This window comes from Oryx dammah, unplaced genomic scaffold (genome assembly GCF_014754425.2).
Source record: "Oryx dammah isolate SB20612 unplaced genomic scaffold, SCBI_Odam_1.1 HiC_scaffold_27, whole genome shotgun sequence".
Lineage (NCBI taxonomy): Eukaryota > Metazoa > Chordata > Mammalia > Artiodactyla > Bovidae > Oryx > Oryx dammah.
Window position 1 is genome coordinate 111,107,549 of NW_024070211.1, and position 16,365 is coordinate 111,123,913.

The following is a 16,365-nucleotide window of genomic DNA, read 5'->3' on the forward strand; positions in this document are numbered from 1 at the left end:
GAAAGTCTCAAGGCAAATCCAAAGTGCCTTTACTTTGCTGTCTAGCTTTTCTGCAGTATTACATTGTTGCTGACAAAGTTCCATTCTTAGAATATCATATTCTATTTAAGTTAAATTTTAAGCTGTGTTTTTTCATGTTTTCATCTGCCTTATCTTAACTTTGATTCTTCAGTTTCTTTGAGAAAACCTGGTGCTTTTAAGAGATTTTCTTCACTATTACAGTGGAATCATTTATTTATCAAATGTTGACCTTGGAAATCAGGGATGAACTCACTACTCACTCTTGTCCTTTCCTGATGCTTTCTTTCAGGGTAGTAGGAAGTGAGGTAGCAAATTGTCTCTTAAAATTCAGTGTTTTCATGTTTGGGATTGGCTTTTCTGGTAAAGAATCTGCCTGCAATGTGGAGACCTTGGTTTGATTCCTGGGTGGGAAAGTTCCCCTGGAGAAAGGGATAGGCTCCCCACCTCCAGTTTTCTTGGACTTCCCCGGTGGCTCAGATGGTAAAGAATCTGCCTACAATGCGGGAGACCTGGGTTCTATCCCTAGTTTGGGAAGATCCCTTGGAGGAGGGCATGGCAACCCACTCCAGTATTCTTGCCTGAAGAATCCCTCTGGATAGAGGAGCCTGAGGAGTTGGACATGAGTAAGCGACTAAGCACGTTTGGGATTAATTCAGTTCAGTTCAGTTCAGTCTCTCAGTCATGTCTGACTCTTCGTGACCCCATGAATTGCAGCACGCCAGGCCTCCCTGTCCAGCACCAACTCCTGGAGCTCATTCAGACTCACGTCCATCGAGTCAGTGATGCCATCCAGCCATCTCATCCTCTGTTGTCCCTTTCTCCTCCTGCCCCCAATCCCTCCCAGCATCAGAGTCTTTTCCAGTGAGTTAGCTCTTCGCATGAGGTGGCCAAAGTATTGGAGTTTCAGCTTCAGCATCAGTCCTTCCAATGAACACCCAGTACTGATCTCCTTTAGAATGGACTAGTTGGATCTCCTTGCAGTCCAAAGGACTCTCAGGAGTCTTCTCCAACACCACAGTTCAAAAGCATCAGTTCTTCGGGGCTCAGCTTTCATCACAGTCCCAACTGTCACATCCATACATGACCACAGGAAAAACCATAGCCTTGACTAGACGGACCTTAGTTGGCAAAGTAATGTCTCTGGGATTAATTAGCAGGCATTAAAAACAGCATTTAAGTCTAATGAAGGAAAATGGATTAAAAACTGTTTAACACAGTGTCTGTCTAGCATGATAGAGACTTCACAGTGTTCATTCAGTTCCTCCTTTTCTCCTCCATGGAGATCAGGCAGAGTGTTAATGCGTTTAGTTTATCATCTGTTTTCTTTCCTGGATTGCTCTTGAATTTTTGCTTTTGAATGAGATTTATACAGTGGAGAAAGGTAGAGGTAGAAGATTCTCATGTCTTTAAGCAAAGAAATGTATAATCCAGCTAGCAAAAACAAAGCAAGATGCAGAATTGGAGAGATGAAGCCAATTGTTTCTCTCTGCGCTGTAGGTGGCCACCTAAGTGGCTAGATTTCTGGATATCTGGATACCTTACATCTTAGATTGTTGGCCAGTACCCTTTTCCAGTATTTGAAAAGAATCTTTTATCTATTTGTAGATTTGTTATCTTTAGTATCTCAGGGCTTCAGTTTGCCATCCTTTTTATCTTTAAATTTGAGGCTTCGATTCTTAAATATATCACCAAATAGGACTAGAAAATGAAGACTTCATCTTGCCTAAATAAGAACAGTACTTAGATCTGTGGTAGTGGACTGACTGGTGCTTGCTTTTGTGTACTACACACTGATTGATTGGTGGTTGATATTTTTTGTTTTTGTATTTTCCTGTATTTCAACGTAAAACTGCCTACTGAATAAGAATCACAGCCAGCCATATCTCTTTCTTTGCTAATGGAGCTAGGCACTGCTTCCTTCTGAAGCTTCATATAGAAGACTCATTTATTCATTCAGCTGTAATACATGGCTCTCCCTTCCCCCCACCACCCTATTCTTCGGCCACTCCAATGTTAGTGACCAAAGAACAGGACAACACAGAACAGGGTGATTTTACAGAAGATAAATCATGTACCCTCAAAACTATATCAGAAGAATTACCTTTTTATTCTGACTTTGCATCACACAAATAGTTCTAGTCTAGGAAGGAAGAAAGAGCAACAATCTGCTAAGTATTTTTTTATTTGGCCATATTATGACCCCCAAAGTCATTATTGCTTTGATCTTGGATTTACACTTCATGGTTAATTGTGTTACTGGTCTTCATTTCTTCTCTAAAAACTTGGTAGAGCCTCTCTGCTCTCCAATACAATGATAATGAATAATAGACAAAATTTTAAGATAATCTCTTCTTAAAAACATTGTTCCAGCTTAAAAAGCTTTAAGGTTTTTAAACCAGTATCTTCAAATTCATAAATTTAACAGACTTTAAATGTTTTTCTTTTTGCCTCTACTTTTTAAGTGTTTTCTGACTCTAGGAATTGGGTCCCCATAAACTGGGAGAATGAATCATTAGATATTGCTGTATCTTTGTATCCTTTAAGATCTGACTCTGCCCCAGTAGCAAAACAAGATTCTTTCTTTTTCTCCCTTTCTATAAGTCTTCTATCACTTGAAATCTCAGTTTGGTACTGCCTCAAATTTAGTTTCAAGTAATCTATCTTCTGTCATCTTCTAGTTTTTGCAGAGTCAGGGATTTTAATGCAGTGACAGGATTCTGGATCATCAAATTGTTTTCTTTTTTGAACTCAGTTATTTTTAATAAAGAAGATAAAGATAGATAGTTTTCTGCATTTTGGTGAAGTTTAATTTAAACCAACCAAGATATTGCTTCTAAAATAGTTAAAGGACACTGTTTACTTTTTAAAATACCAAATTTGAAAATTCACAACAGAAGTACTTTGGCAGTCCTGAAAGATGGTAGGAAGAATAGAATAGTTGTCTTGAAGATAACTTGAGGATTCCATGAGCACTTGATTAGGGGTAGACCTGATAAATGAGCTTAATATTCCAACCACATTTAACTGTGCTTACTACAGATTACTCTTAAAATATAGGAATTATTTATTTGGAGGACAAAATGTATTAATATATGCACAGTATATTCTAATCTCAGAACTGATGCCTTTCGGGAGCATATTTACCATAAAGTAACAAAGTTAAAATCATTAATATATTTCTCAGAATAGGTAGTTCTTGAACTTTTATAGTCCATATACACCTTAAAATTGTTTCACAGTTTCTGATGTCTTAAATTCCCTCCTTATTTGAAAAGCTTTAACCTATTTAACTCTTGGAAAATATCTGCGTTAAAACAGGGTTAAAGAGATTTTACTAATGCTTCTAATAGCAACTATGTACCTATTAGACAAATTAAAATGAAATGCTCTGAAGTTGGGATGTTTCTTGGAAAATGCTGACTGACCATCAGGACCCAGGCCTCCAGGGCAACATTTACTGTAATAACTTGCTGTTGGCCAGTGTCCAGCCTGTCCTTTGCATATTCAGAAACTCAGTTTTATCAGTCTGCTAGAGTTGATTCAGAGAAGGCAATGGCACCCCACTTTTGCCTGGAAAATCCCATGGATGGAGGAGCCTGGTAGGCTGCAGTCCATGGGGTCGCTAAGAGTCAGACACGACTGAGCGACTTCACTTTCACTTTTCACTTTCATGCATTGGAGAAGGAAATGGCAGCCTACTCCAGTGTTCTTGCCTGGAGAATCCCAGGGACGGGGGAGCCTGGTGGGCTGCCATCTATGGGGTTGCACAGAGTTGGACATGACTGAAGCCACTTAGTAGCAGCAGCAGCAGCAGAGTTGATTAGCTAGGGAATGCTAATTAGAACTCACAGGTGTCTAAGACACTGATATGTGGGAGAAGGTCAATTTATTAATTTACAATGAGAAACAACTGCCAGAAGGCCCAGATACTCTTACTTGCCTGACCAGTTCATCGTTTCCCTGTATTGGACAACCCACATGGGAAGCCAGATTATAATTAGAAGGTTGCTTGGTGAGCAAGGAATTGGAGCAAAAAATGTTTTCTAATTTGAATGCTTAATGGCATCAAGGAAAGATAGCCTGATTCATTCATCTTCACATAGAGATAACCCTGCCATAGGTGGTAACCCTCAGAATCCGTTGACAGAGACACTGTCTCCAAGACAGTGCTTGAATTAGGTGTTTCTTCAGTTTTCTTACAAGATTGCTTCTTTATATTTCCATTTCTTTTAATGGATACATACATTCCTTCTCAAAAAGTTAGTATCTTCTTTTAGGTTATATAGAAAGGTATTTCTGCCCTTGGAATTGTTTCTTTTTCATGAGAATCTGTTTATTTCCATCTTGATTCAAGTGAGGATGTACTTATTTCCCACTTCTCTGGAGAGTACCTCACTGTTATGTTCATGGATTTACTATAGGGACTCTTTGGTTATTAATCTAGAACTCCCCAGATGCCCCCAGAAAAATATAGAATTACTGTATTCATTTCCTGGGGCTGCCATATCAGATTGTCACAAACTGGGGAACTTAAAACAACAGAAATTTATTCTCTCACAGGAGGCTAGAAGTCTGAAATCAAGGTGTTGGCAAGGTTGGTTACTTTTGGAGGCTCTGAGGAAGAATCTATCCCTCTTTCCCTGTCTCTTTTCTAGTTTTCAGGGTTGCTAACAGTCTTGTCGGAGAAGGCAATGGCACCCCACTCTAGTACTCTTGCCTGGAAAATCCCATGGACGGGGTTGCACAGAGTCGGACACGACTGAGCGCTTTCACTTTCACTTTTCACTTTCATGCATTGGAGAAGGAAATGGCAACCCACTCCAGTGTTCTTGCCTGGAGAATCCCAGGAACGGGGGAGCCTGGTGGGCTGCCATCTATGGGGTCGCACAGAGTCGGACACGACTGAGGCGACTTAGCAGCAGCAACAATCTTGTGCTTTTTGGCTTCCAGGTGCATCACTCCAGTTTCTGCCTCTGTCATCACATGGCACTCTCCCTACATGTCTGTCCAGATTTTTCTCTTCTTTTAAGACAACAGTCATGCTAGATTCAGGGCCTACTTTAAGCAGTATAACCCCAGTTTAATTAAGTCTGCAAAAGAGCCTTTTTCCAATAATGTCACATTTACAAGTTCCAAACAGACTTGAATTTGGCAGGGAGTTGGGGGGCTGGGGTGGGCAGGACACTATTTAACCCAATACATAACTGTAAAGAACTAAAAAATATATATATATATGGTTTGTCTCTTGACCGTTCAGTGTTTATTTTCACCATGTACTACAATGAGCTGCCTTTGGTTATTCAAATACTATCTGTTGTCCAAGAAACAATACATTCTTTTGATTCATTCTTTTTGGCAAATGTAATTGCAAAACTTTTGTTTATAAGAATTTTAGAGTGGCAGTGACCTTTAGACATCATCTAGTTCAGTAGCTCTCAGTTTTGGTCATGTTAGAATCACCTTGGCAATTTTTAAATCTTTTGGTGCTCACCTGGCACCTGAGACTGATTAAATCATAATATCTAAGGAGACTTGGCAACAGCACAATTTTGAAAATCCCTCCAGGATTAGGGGAATTACAATGTATAGTCAAAGTTCAGAACCAGTGATACAAAACTTTTGTTCTGCAAATGAGGAAGTAGGGGCCTGCAGTGATGAGGTGACTTCTCCAAAGCCTTAAAGCCCTGAAATAAGAGTCTAGGTCCTGTGTCCCTCTTCAGCTCTTTCCTGCTGCCTCTCTTCTATTTAGGCAGAAGTTCTCATCAAATTAAGAAAAGATATTACTATTAAAAAGTATTTCAAATGATCCATTTGGGATTTTAATTTGAAGTGTCATATATAAGATTAATATATTAATGAACAATTTTCGTATAGTGTGTATTCTTTCTTGCTCTTTGAGGGGGAAAATTGTTAATCCTTGGATGACTGTGTTTTCTGAATTAAACTTGAAAAAATTACCAGAGGTTTCTAATTACATTTTATAAATTTGGAAACATGTTGCCATTTATTGTATTTTTGTTTTTAATATAATCTTTTACACAGTTTTAATGCATCCTGGTCTTTTCCTCTGGCTGCATCATAGTCCACTGAATTAGATGAAGAATTTTATTAATAATTTCCTGAGATATTCCACAATCTTCTTTTTCACTTTATATATAATTTTTATGTGTTTTAATCAAATTAGTATATTAAATTTTTCATATTTTATAAAAAATGGAATCATGATATGTACTTATTTGTGTTTGGTTTTTTTGTTCATTATGTTTGTGAGAGTCATTCCATTTTATTGAATGTAGTTGTAGATTGTTAGATGTTCATTGCCTCAGATATATAGTATTCCCTTATGTAAATATACTATAATTTATCCATTCTGCTCCTGATGGTATGTGGGTTAATTGTAGTTTGGGGTTGGGTTATGATAATGTTGCTGTGAGCATAGTTGTAGGTGTCTTGTGGTGAACATAAGCACTTGTTTCTGTTGGGCATATACTTAGGAGGGAGATACTTGGCCACAGAGTTGAACATATATGTGCATATGACTGTGAACAGCTGTTTTAAATCTTTGATGGGAGACCAGAAAGTTGCCTAAAAACAGGATTTTCTTGAAGTATACAATCACCTCAGGATTTATAGACCTTGTTGTTCAGTCGCTAAGTCGTGTCCAGCTCTTTACAACCCCATGGAGTGCAGCATGCCAGGCTTCCCTGTCCTTTACTGTCTCCTGGAGTTTGCGCAAACTCATGTCCATTAAGTTGGTGATGCCATCCAATCTTCTCATCCTCTGTCGCCCCCTTCTCCTGCCTTCAGTCTTTCCCAGCATCAGGGTCTTTTCCAATGCGTTCATATCAGGTGCCCCAAGTATTGGAGCTTCAGCTTCATCAGTCTTTCCAGTGAATATTCAGGATTGCTATCCTTTAGGATGGACTGGTTTGATCTCCTTGCTGTCCAAGAGACTCTCAAGAGTCTTCTCCAGCATCACAATTCAAAAGCATCAAATTGTTTGGTACTCAGTTTTCTGTATGTTCCAACCCTCACATCCGTACATGACTATTGGAAAAACCATAGCTTTGAGTATATATGGACCTTTGTCGGCAAAGTGATGTCTCTGCTTTGCAAAACACTGTCTAGGTTTGTCGTAGCTTTTCTTCCAAGGAGCAAGCGTCTTTTAGTTTCATTGCTGCGGTCACTGCAGTGATTTTGGAGCCCAGGAAAATCATTCACTGTTTTCCACGTTTTCACCACTCTTAGCTTTTGAATGTTGAGTTTTAAGCCAGCTTTTTCACTCTCCTTTTTCACCCTCATTAAGAGGCTCTTTAATTCCTCTTCACTTTCTGCCATCATCTGCGTGTCTGATTCCAGCTTGTGATTCATCCAGCCCGGCATTTCACATGATGTATTCTGCATATAAGTTAAATAAGCCTTGACATATTCCTTTCCCAATTTTGAACCAGTCCATTGTTCCATGTCCAGTTCTAACTGGTGCTTGACCTGCATACAGGTTTCTCAGGAGGCAGTAAGGTGGTCTGGTATTTCCATCTCTTAAGAATTTTCAGTTTGTTGTCATCCACATAGTCAACAACTTTAGTGTAGAAAATGACGCAAAAGTAGATGCTTTTTCTATTCCCTTGCTTTTTCTATGATCCATCGGATGTTGGCAGTTTGATCTCTGGTTTTTCTGCCTTTCCTACATCCAGCTTATACATCTGGAAGTTCTCAGTGCAAGTACAATTGAAGCCTAGCTTGAAAGATTTTGAGTGTTACCTTGCTAGCATGTGAAATGAGCACAATTGTATGGTAGTTTGAGCATTATTTGGCATTGCCTTGCTTTGGGATTGGAATGAAAACTGACCTTTTCCAGTCCTGTGGCCACTGCTGAGTTTGCCAAATCTGTTGGCATGTTGAGTGCAGCATGTTAACAGCATCATCTTTTAGGATTTTAAATAGCTCATCTGGAATTCCATCACCTCCACTAGCTTTGTTCATAGTAATGCTTAAGATCCACTTGATTTCACACTCCTGGATGTCTGGCTCCAGCTGAATGACCACACCATTGTGGTTATCCGGGTCATTAAGACATTATCGTGTAGTTCTTCTGTGTATTCTTGCCACTCTTCTTAATCTCTTCTGCTTCTGTTAGGTCCTTGCCACTTCTCTCCTTATTGTGCCCATCTTTTCTTGTAATGTTCCTTTGGTATCTCCAGTTTTGCTGAAGAGATCTCTAGTCTTTGCCATTCTGCTCTATTTCTTTGCATTGTTCATTTAGGAAAGCTTTTTTTTATCTCTCCTTGCTATTTCTAAGCAGGGTGTTTGTTAGTCGTTGATGTGCATCAGAACCTTTAGTGCAGCAATGCCAGAGACTCATGATGCACATTGAAGGTGGGACCCTGCATCTGGATTTCTTAAAAGCTCTGCAAATGATTGTGATACTCAGTGTTGCCAAGGGGAGTTATAGGAAAATAATGGTCTTAAGAAGGAAAAAAAACTCTTACTTTCTGTTTTTAGCTTGCTTTTAAGTTCGGTTAAAATTTTTATTTTCTTAATTACAAACAGATTTTTTTTGGCTTTTAAGATAATTGTGCAGTTGACATTTACTTTGATACCTGGAAAATTTTAGATTTATAATTTTAAGCTTTTTGTTATAGAAAATTCCAAATAGATACAAAAGCCGAAAGAGGAGTATAATTAAACTGTTGTGCTCATTACCTAGCTCCTAAAATTATCAACACATGACCAACCGTGTTTGATCTATTCCTACATACAGTCCCTCCCTACCACTGGATTATTTTAAACAATGACTTATAGTATGCAGTATTATATCTACAAAACAAAAAAACCCTGTAATACTACCATATCATTGTTGCACCCTCCCCGCAAATGAATAGTGATTCCTTAATTTCATCAAATAGGTGATCGGTGCTCAATTAAAACAATTTTTTTTTCCTTTTACCTTTTATTTGTTTGAAGCCGAATCCAGATGAGGTTCATTTATTTGTGATTGACCCGTCCTTTGAGCCCTTCTCTTAAAAACAGGGTTTCCTTCTCTGTCTTGTTGTCTTGCTGCTACTGCTGTTGAAGAAACCAGTTTGGTTGTCCTGTTAGTTTCTCACAGTCTGGATTTTGCATTCTGTGGTACTGTTCATACTGTTGTGTGTAGTTGCAGATTGTTTATAATTCTGTAAGGAGAAGCTTGGTGTCCCCCAGTCGGTATGTTGACGTCTCTTTGTTCTTTTTGGTCATCTGGAGCTTCTTCTGCAATAGATTCCTCAGGAGGTGCTCATGGGTGCCTTATTCCTGTATTCACAAGAGTCTGTTTATGAAGGTCAGTTTGTGCTGTCTGCTAAGTCACTTCCGTCATGTCCAGTTCTCGTGACCCCAGGCACTGTAGCCCGCCAGGCTCCTCTGTCCATGGGATTCTTCAGGCGAAAATACTGTGGTGTGTTGCCATGGCCTCCTCCAGGGGCTCTTCCTGACCCAGGGATCAAACCCACGTGTCCTGTTTCTCCTGCACTGCAGGTGGTTCTTTACCACTGAACCGCCGGGGAAACCAGTTTGGCTGTATATAAAATCTACAGTTTACATTGTTTGATTACCTTAAATATGTTATTCTTGTTTTCTGGCAAAAGCATTGTCAAAAAGTCTGATGACAATCCTATTTTTTTTCATTACCTCAGTCTTTAAAAATCTGAATGATCAAAATTTTTTTTCTTTTTTTTTTTTAAGGGTTGATTGTGTAGATACACAAGATACTCTAATATGAATTTCAGGCTGTCTTTTATTTTAGGAGAGTTCTCTAAAATTATTATTTTTGTATGCTATAGTATTGCTTCGATTTTCTTTTCGAGGGCCTGCCGTTACAGGTATATCTTTGTTAATCTCATTTGTCTATCTCTTTCAAAAACATTCAATTTATCTTTTCTTTTCTTAAAAAATAATGGTGTTATTGAGATACAATTCAGATACCATAAGATTCATCATTTTACAGTGTACAATTCAGTGGTTTGGGGATTTTATTTAAGCCGTCCTAGTGGTATGAAATGATATTTCATTGTGGTTTTGATTTGCATTCCCATAATGGATAATGATATTGGACATCGTTTCAAGTGCTTATTTGTATTTGTAGATCTTCTCTGGAGAAATGCCTGTTAAAACTTTGCCCAAGTTTTAATTGGGTTGTTTGCCTTTTTATTAAAGTTTTGTTAAGAGTTGTAGATACAAGTTACTTATAGATATATTATTTCCAAATATTTTTGCCCATTGTATAGGCTCTCTTTTCACTTTCTTGAGGGTATTATTTGAAGCACAAGGGTTTTAAATTTTGATTTACCCCAATATATATACTTTTTTGTTGTCATTTGTGCTTTTATCTCATCTAAGAAATCATTGACAAGTCCAAAGTCACAATGACTTACTCCTGTGCTTTCTCCTAAGTTTTACTGTTTTTACCTCTTGTATTTAGACGTACTATTTTACCTCTTATATTCAGATCTAAGATACTTTTGAGTTAATTTCTGGGTTTAATGTGGGGAAGGAGGGGTTCAACTTCATTGTTCTGCATGTGTATATACAGTTGTCCCAGCATCACTTGTTGAAAAGACTGTTCTTTTCACATTTAATTGTCATGACATCCTTACACTCATTAAAGATCTGTCACAATAACGTTGTGTGAGGTTTGACTGAGATCCTTTTTTTGTTCCTTATTATCTAGTAGTGAAATGAGTTTTTCTCTGTGTTTAAGTAGGAGGGAACGGGCATAGATAACTTTTCTAGTTTCATGTTGTTGTTTAGTCGCTCAGTTGTGTCCTGCTCTTTGCGATCCCATGGACTATAACCCGCCAGACCCTTCTGTCCATGGGATTTTCCAGGCAAGAATACTGGAGTGGGTTGCCATTTCCTTCTCCAGGGGATCTTCCTGAATCAGGGATAGAACCTGTGTCTCCTGCTTTGGCAGGTGGATTCTTTACCACTGAGCTACCTGGGAAGTCCTTTCTAGTTTTGTAGTCTAGGTTAAAGCTCTCCTGGGTTTTTTGCAAAGTGGATATATATCTCTCTGTGTCTTGTACTTTCTAAAATGTATCTTTTCCGTTCCTCTCCACCACCTTTATCTGAACGTTCTCTTTCCCTTGTCCCTATTGTGCTGTATTCCACAGCTTGGATTCCATTGCCTTCAGTTTCTTTTTGGTGAGACTTGGTCTTGGAAAGGGAGCTTTGATTTGTTAATTTTGCGAGTTTTTCAGACTGCATCATTAGACCTTATTTCTATCACAATGGAGTCTGCCTTCAGTGTGTAAATGGAATTGTGTTGACTCCCTCCCAGTTTCTACTGCTGTTCTCAGACTGACCCCCATGCTGTCCAGTGATCACCCACTGTGTACTGTGAGGCTTTTCTGTTCTATTCTCCAGCTGTGAGAAGCCCTCGTGCCTTCCTGTACTTCTCACACAGATGTGCCATACAGATCTCATAGTTGGCCAAGATTTCCACCTGTTGAGATTTGAAGTTTTGTCTCCTGATTTTGTTGTAGATGTTGTTTATGAATCTTTTTGCTATCCTCAGTGCTTTGTCTGGGTTTATGGGGAGATTTAGAGGAGATTCAGAAAGTATACTGCCATTGCTCTTATCATTGAACTGTTTAAAGCACATCCTATTCCTTTTTAAAAACACTATGGTGTGTACAAGTTAAATAGAAAATGCAATCCAGTTGTTGAGTCTTACTTCGTAACTCCAGGTAATTCTATAGTGAAACAGATTATAGGAACTTTTTCTAGGCTGAGTTAAGTATCATAAAATGTTATCATACTTATTGAATGTATGTCATATTTTGACTGTGCTAAAAATCAACTTTTCCCTTTCAGAATAACAAGCCTTTGTACTCATTTGAAGATAATTCAGACTATGTTTATGATGTTATGTGGTCACCCACTCACCCAGCCCTGTTTGCCTGTGTGGATGGCATGGGTAGGCTGGATTTGTGGAATCTCAATAATGACACAGAGGTGAGCAGGAAAATAACAAAAATTGCACTGAAAAATAGAAAATTGGAGATTTATTGAATAATTTGTGAAATTCCTTTTATCCCAAGGAATGTGAAAGGACTCTGTGATTGTAGCTTCATCACAAAGAAAGCAAATAAGCTTTGTACCCTAAATAATAAACAGCCTGCTGTGCGGAACTGAAGGGAGAAATATTGTTGCCAGGAGCACTGGGGCATTCCTTTTACTTCTGAAAGCATTGTCACGTCTCTTCATGTCCTGGCAAAGTCTCATTCATAAGGCAACTGGGATATTTTTTATTCATAGGCTAGAAAGCAGATAGTTTCAGGCTGTTGACATACGTTAACCTTAATTCTGAATTTCTGAATCATCTCTTAGCCTTGGTAGAATTGTATATTATCAATAAATACTAGTCTTAGGCTGACTTGAGTGACACAAAATGTATTTTTATGACTTGCTCTGTGAAAGATTAAAAACAGTGTTACTCTTACTATAAAATTAATATAGAAATAATCAAATTTCCTAATTATTATACTAAAATGACTTATTTGGAATGAAATTTAACTGCAGCTATTATTTAACTGTTTGTTTTTACTAATGTAGGCAGAGGCTTAGAGTGTTCTTAGAGTTCTGTGTTGCAATGTGGTGGTTAAGAAGTAACATTAGCAGTTCTATCAATAAAAGTTGTTGAGGAGAAAGTCTCTTGGTGCCTTCTCCCACAGCCTTTTCTCACATCTCTTCTTATTTCTAGTGGCTAAATATATGTTATCATAATCCTCTAAGTAAATTAGTTGATTTTACAGGACAAGGAATTTATATATTGGAAATACAAGTATTTTAACATCATGCTAACTTCTGCTCTAGTAGTTTGAAGAGCAACATTCAGATACTGCTAGGGAAAGATATTGAGTCCTGGATACATGAATGGACTTAATTATACATTTCTAGTTGCCTAGAGTAGTACCAATTTTCTTAATTTGGATTTTCATGTTAGGCATTGTGGTTACAATTAAATTTGGATCTGTTCTATAATTTAACTCACAATAAAGCTAAGTTATAATTTTTTTCTTACAACTATTTTGGCATTCTAGAAGGTTAAATTAGTCATTTGGGGATGACTTGTGTCAAATAGAAGGATTATTTTTAATCAGGTTTCAAAAATTTAAAACTATTGTGATTCTGTTCTGAGTCAGACATTGAAGGTTTGCTCTGTGAGTGGCAGATAATTTCTTTTCCCTCTGCATAGCAGAGGGCACAGCCATATCCAAGGGGTGGTGCCACGGTGTTGGTGCTGTCCTCTTGCCTTGCTCCAGATGGTTCATGGGACAAGGGCTTTGGACTGATCCATACACATCTTTGGTATCAACTGTAGAATCTGTGGATCAAATCACAGGTTTTAGCTAACAGAGACACAAGCTACAAAAGTAACTCCTGTCCTCTAGAATTGAACCATAATCTGTTTATGTGGGCTTCTGAGATGTTTCTTTAAATGAGGTTTTGGCCATCTGTTTTCAAACGGCTTGACTTCTTAAAAAAGTCAAAACAACAAACAATCCTTTATTAAAGAGAAGATTTCTCAAAATGATGTGTCCGGTCATGTGAAGATTTCTTACGAAAGGACTTAAGTTATTTTCCCAAACCATTTTCAAGGATTGACTGTAATGTCATTCAGAATGTATCACTGAACAGGAAGAAAGTTGGGGAAATTCTTTATCTATTTTCATCTTTGTTTTCAAAAACCTAGCCAGATTGGAAGAAAAAGGAATTACTATTTTACATGTTTATAGAAATCCTGATGAAACTTTTAACACTGAACTGTATTTTAAATGACTTTAGGTGCCAACTGCAAGCATTTCTGTGGAAGGTAATCCTGCTCTTAATCGTGTAAGATGGACCCATTCTGGAAGAGAGATTGCCGTGGGTGATTCTGAAGGACAGATTGTTATATATGATGTGGGAGAGGTATGGGGCTCACTGCCTATAATTTTGACACATCTATTTAGCTTTCATGGAACTATAGTGACAGTATCTTTGTGGTTAAATCTAGTCTTTGAGGTTCATGAATTGAATAACCCATGTGTTTGTAAAGATAAAACTTACTTTTCATTACAGAAGCAACTCTTGAGATTAGTTTCCTTTCTAAACTGAATGTCCTGTGTCCCTATGCAACAAAATTTGAGGGTAGTATCATACGTCGAAAGTACTTTCCAGCATGCATTGCTGGAAATTAGAAATTCTTCGAGCAGAAGAAATTTAGTTATAGTTGGACTTGGGGGCTTTACAGAATTGACATCGAGATAAGATTTTATTTTCTGTATTCGTAGATTTGTTTGGACCAGGTAGCTCAAATAAAAAGTAGTATCTTTTAAGAGCTATCTAATGACTATGTGAAATGTCATTCTTGACTCCTTGAGCCTTGTTGCAAAGCCATTATGAGTGAACCCAACAGGATGAGTTGCAGCCCTCTCATCTTTACTGTTTGGGTTGACTGTGCACAATGCTCAGGGGTGGTTTCCTCATGTTTTAGCCCTGGCTAGTGCCTTAGTCACTCCTTTCTTTTGCTGTGCCTTACGATTCTCCATCCTCTCTGGAAATCCCACAGCTTCCAGCAACTGCACCTGGAGAGAGGTAAATTGGATCATTTAGAGCAGCCAGTTGAATTGTCTGCATAGATGGAATAATTTGTATCTGCACCATCCAACATGGTAGCCATTAGCCAGATTTAGCTACTGAACACTTAAAATGTGGCTAGAACAATTGAATAACTGAATTTTCAATTTTATTTCATTTTAAGTAATTTAAATGTAAATAGTCACATTTGTCTGGGAGCTACAATACTGGGTATCACTGTCCCATCTAGTCTAAAGTCGTACGGTAGATTTAGAAGCAGGCACATCCATTTGCCACACTGAATGCTCTGTGCTCTAATATGGCATATTAGATTCCTCCAATATTATAATGACAGCTATCAAAAATTTTTGGTTATTGAACTGCTTCAGTGAGGGAAATATATCACAAGCGTCCTTCCCCTTTTACTCTTGGTGTGTCACTGAATTGGTAAGTAGCAGCATACCTTTTGACAAAAGGTTTAAAGATACATCAAGAAAGATTATCTTATACTCCAAACAAAAATACTTAAACAAGAAACCAGCGTCTTAGGAACCATGTTTCAAAAGTTACTTCATACTCATGTGCAAGAAGTAAAAATTCTTCAGGAATTCCTGCTCACCAGAACATCCATGAGATAGTGCATAGGAGTTATATTTACAGAGCATCTTTGTCATTCGCCATTGCACAGATGCTGATAATAGCAGAATCTTTTCTGAGGCTGTCACAACACACTTCTCAAACACTGTCTTTTGTTTAGAAATGTTATAAATTATTGGTAGAGTAGCTGTAATTATGGAAGGGACATTCAAGTCAGTTATTATTTTAATGGAGAAATTATTTGAAAACACTGAAAAATAGTGGGTAAGATGATCTTTTATTTCACTGTACATAAAGCATTGTATTTCTTTTAACAGCAGATTGCTGTCCCCCGAAATGATGAATGGGCACGGTTTGGCCGAACACTTGCAGAAATTAATGCAAACCGAGCGGATGCAGAGGAGGAAGCAGCTACCCGAATACCTGCTTAGCTCCTGAAGAGAGAACATGTAGCCTTAGTGGATTTGGGGAAGACTCAAAGTAGATCCTAGAACTATTTGCATGCTTCTGTCTAAATGATAATTAAAAGGAAATTTCGTGGATTAAACTATGGATTTAATGCAGCAAGCAAGTCTTACAAAATCCTTTTTTATATAACATGCATCTTGTTTTGAATTGTGTCATTTTTAATACAGCTGATTGACTTTACAGAATGCAACCTTTTCTGAATTCTTATACACAGGTGTATATTTGGTATTCTTTTGACATCTTTTCAGCTTATAACACTATATAAGGTTATTTCTAAAGCACAGATTATGGTCTACATATTTTTAAATAACCACCATTCAGTGTTATACTGATAATGTGCTCACTAAACATAATATATAGGAACATTGTTTATTAGCTATAGCATGAAAACTATCCAGTTCCATTCTGATATTCTCTTTTTCTTTACAATTCTTGTGATAAGTGTCTATAAATAAAAACAAATATGCTTTAACTTTTCAAATTTTCATTTTGATTTACTCCTTGCAATTAAAATTTTATTAAATTCTGTCTCTCTTATAAGGTTTCCTATCTTCATCTTGCTTTAAGCTCCTGCTGTAAGCAGCTACCTCAAGTCCTGTAAAGCTTTGTGCCTTAAATTACCATACAGTATACTGTAGATCTCCCAGTTCATTATGAGCTGATGTCTAGGTGATCTATCTA

The 16,365-nt window shown here is 37.7% G+C and overlaps 1 protein-coding gene across 8 annotated transcripts in view; it reads left to right on the forward strand.

Moving 5' to 3' along the window:
• Positions 1-16,165, forward strand: part of DYNC1I2 (dynein cytoplasmic 1 intermediate chain 2) — a 53,277-nt gene extending 37,112 nt beyond the window's left edge. For 4 of the 8 annotated variants that reach the window (XM_040229337.1, XM_040229342.1, XM_040229341.1 and 1 more), the window contains 3 exons: positions 11,872-12,012; positions 13,846-13,971; positions 15,537-16,165. In XM_040229337.1, the coding sequence (XP_040085271.1) occupies positions 11,872-12,012; positions 13,846-13,971; positions 15,537-15,647 (378 nt within the window). In that variant the 3' untranslated portion in view covers positions 15,648-16,165. Of the gene's footprint in view, positions 1-11,871; positions 12,013-13,845; positions 13,972-15,533 lie in introns of all 8 variants that reach the window. The other 4 variants (XM_040229339.1, XM_040229335.1, XM_040229338.1 and 1 more) reach the window with 2 other exon arrangements.
• The last annotated feature ends 200 nt before the right edge of the window (positions 16,166-16,365 follow it).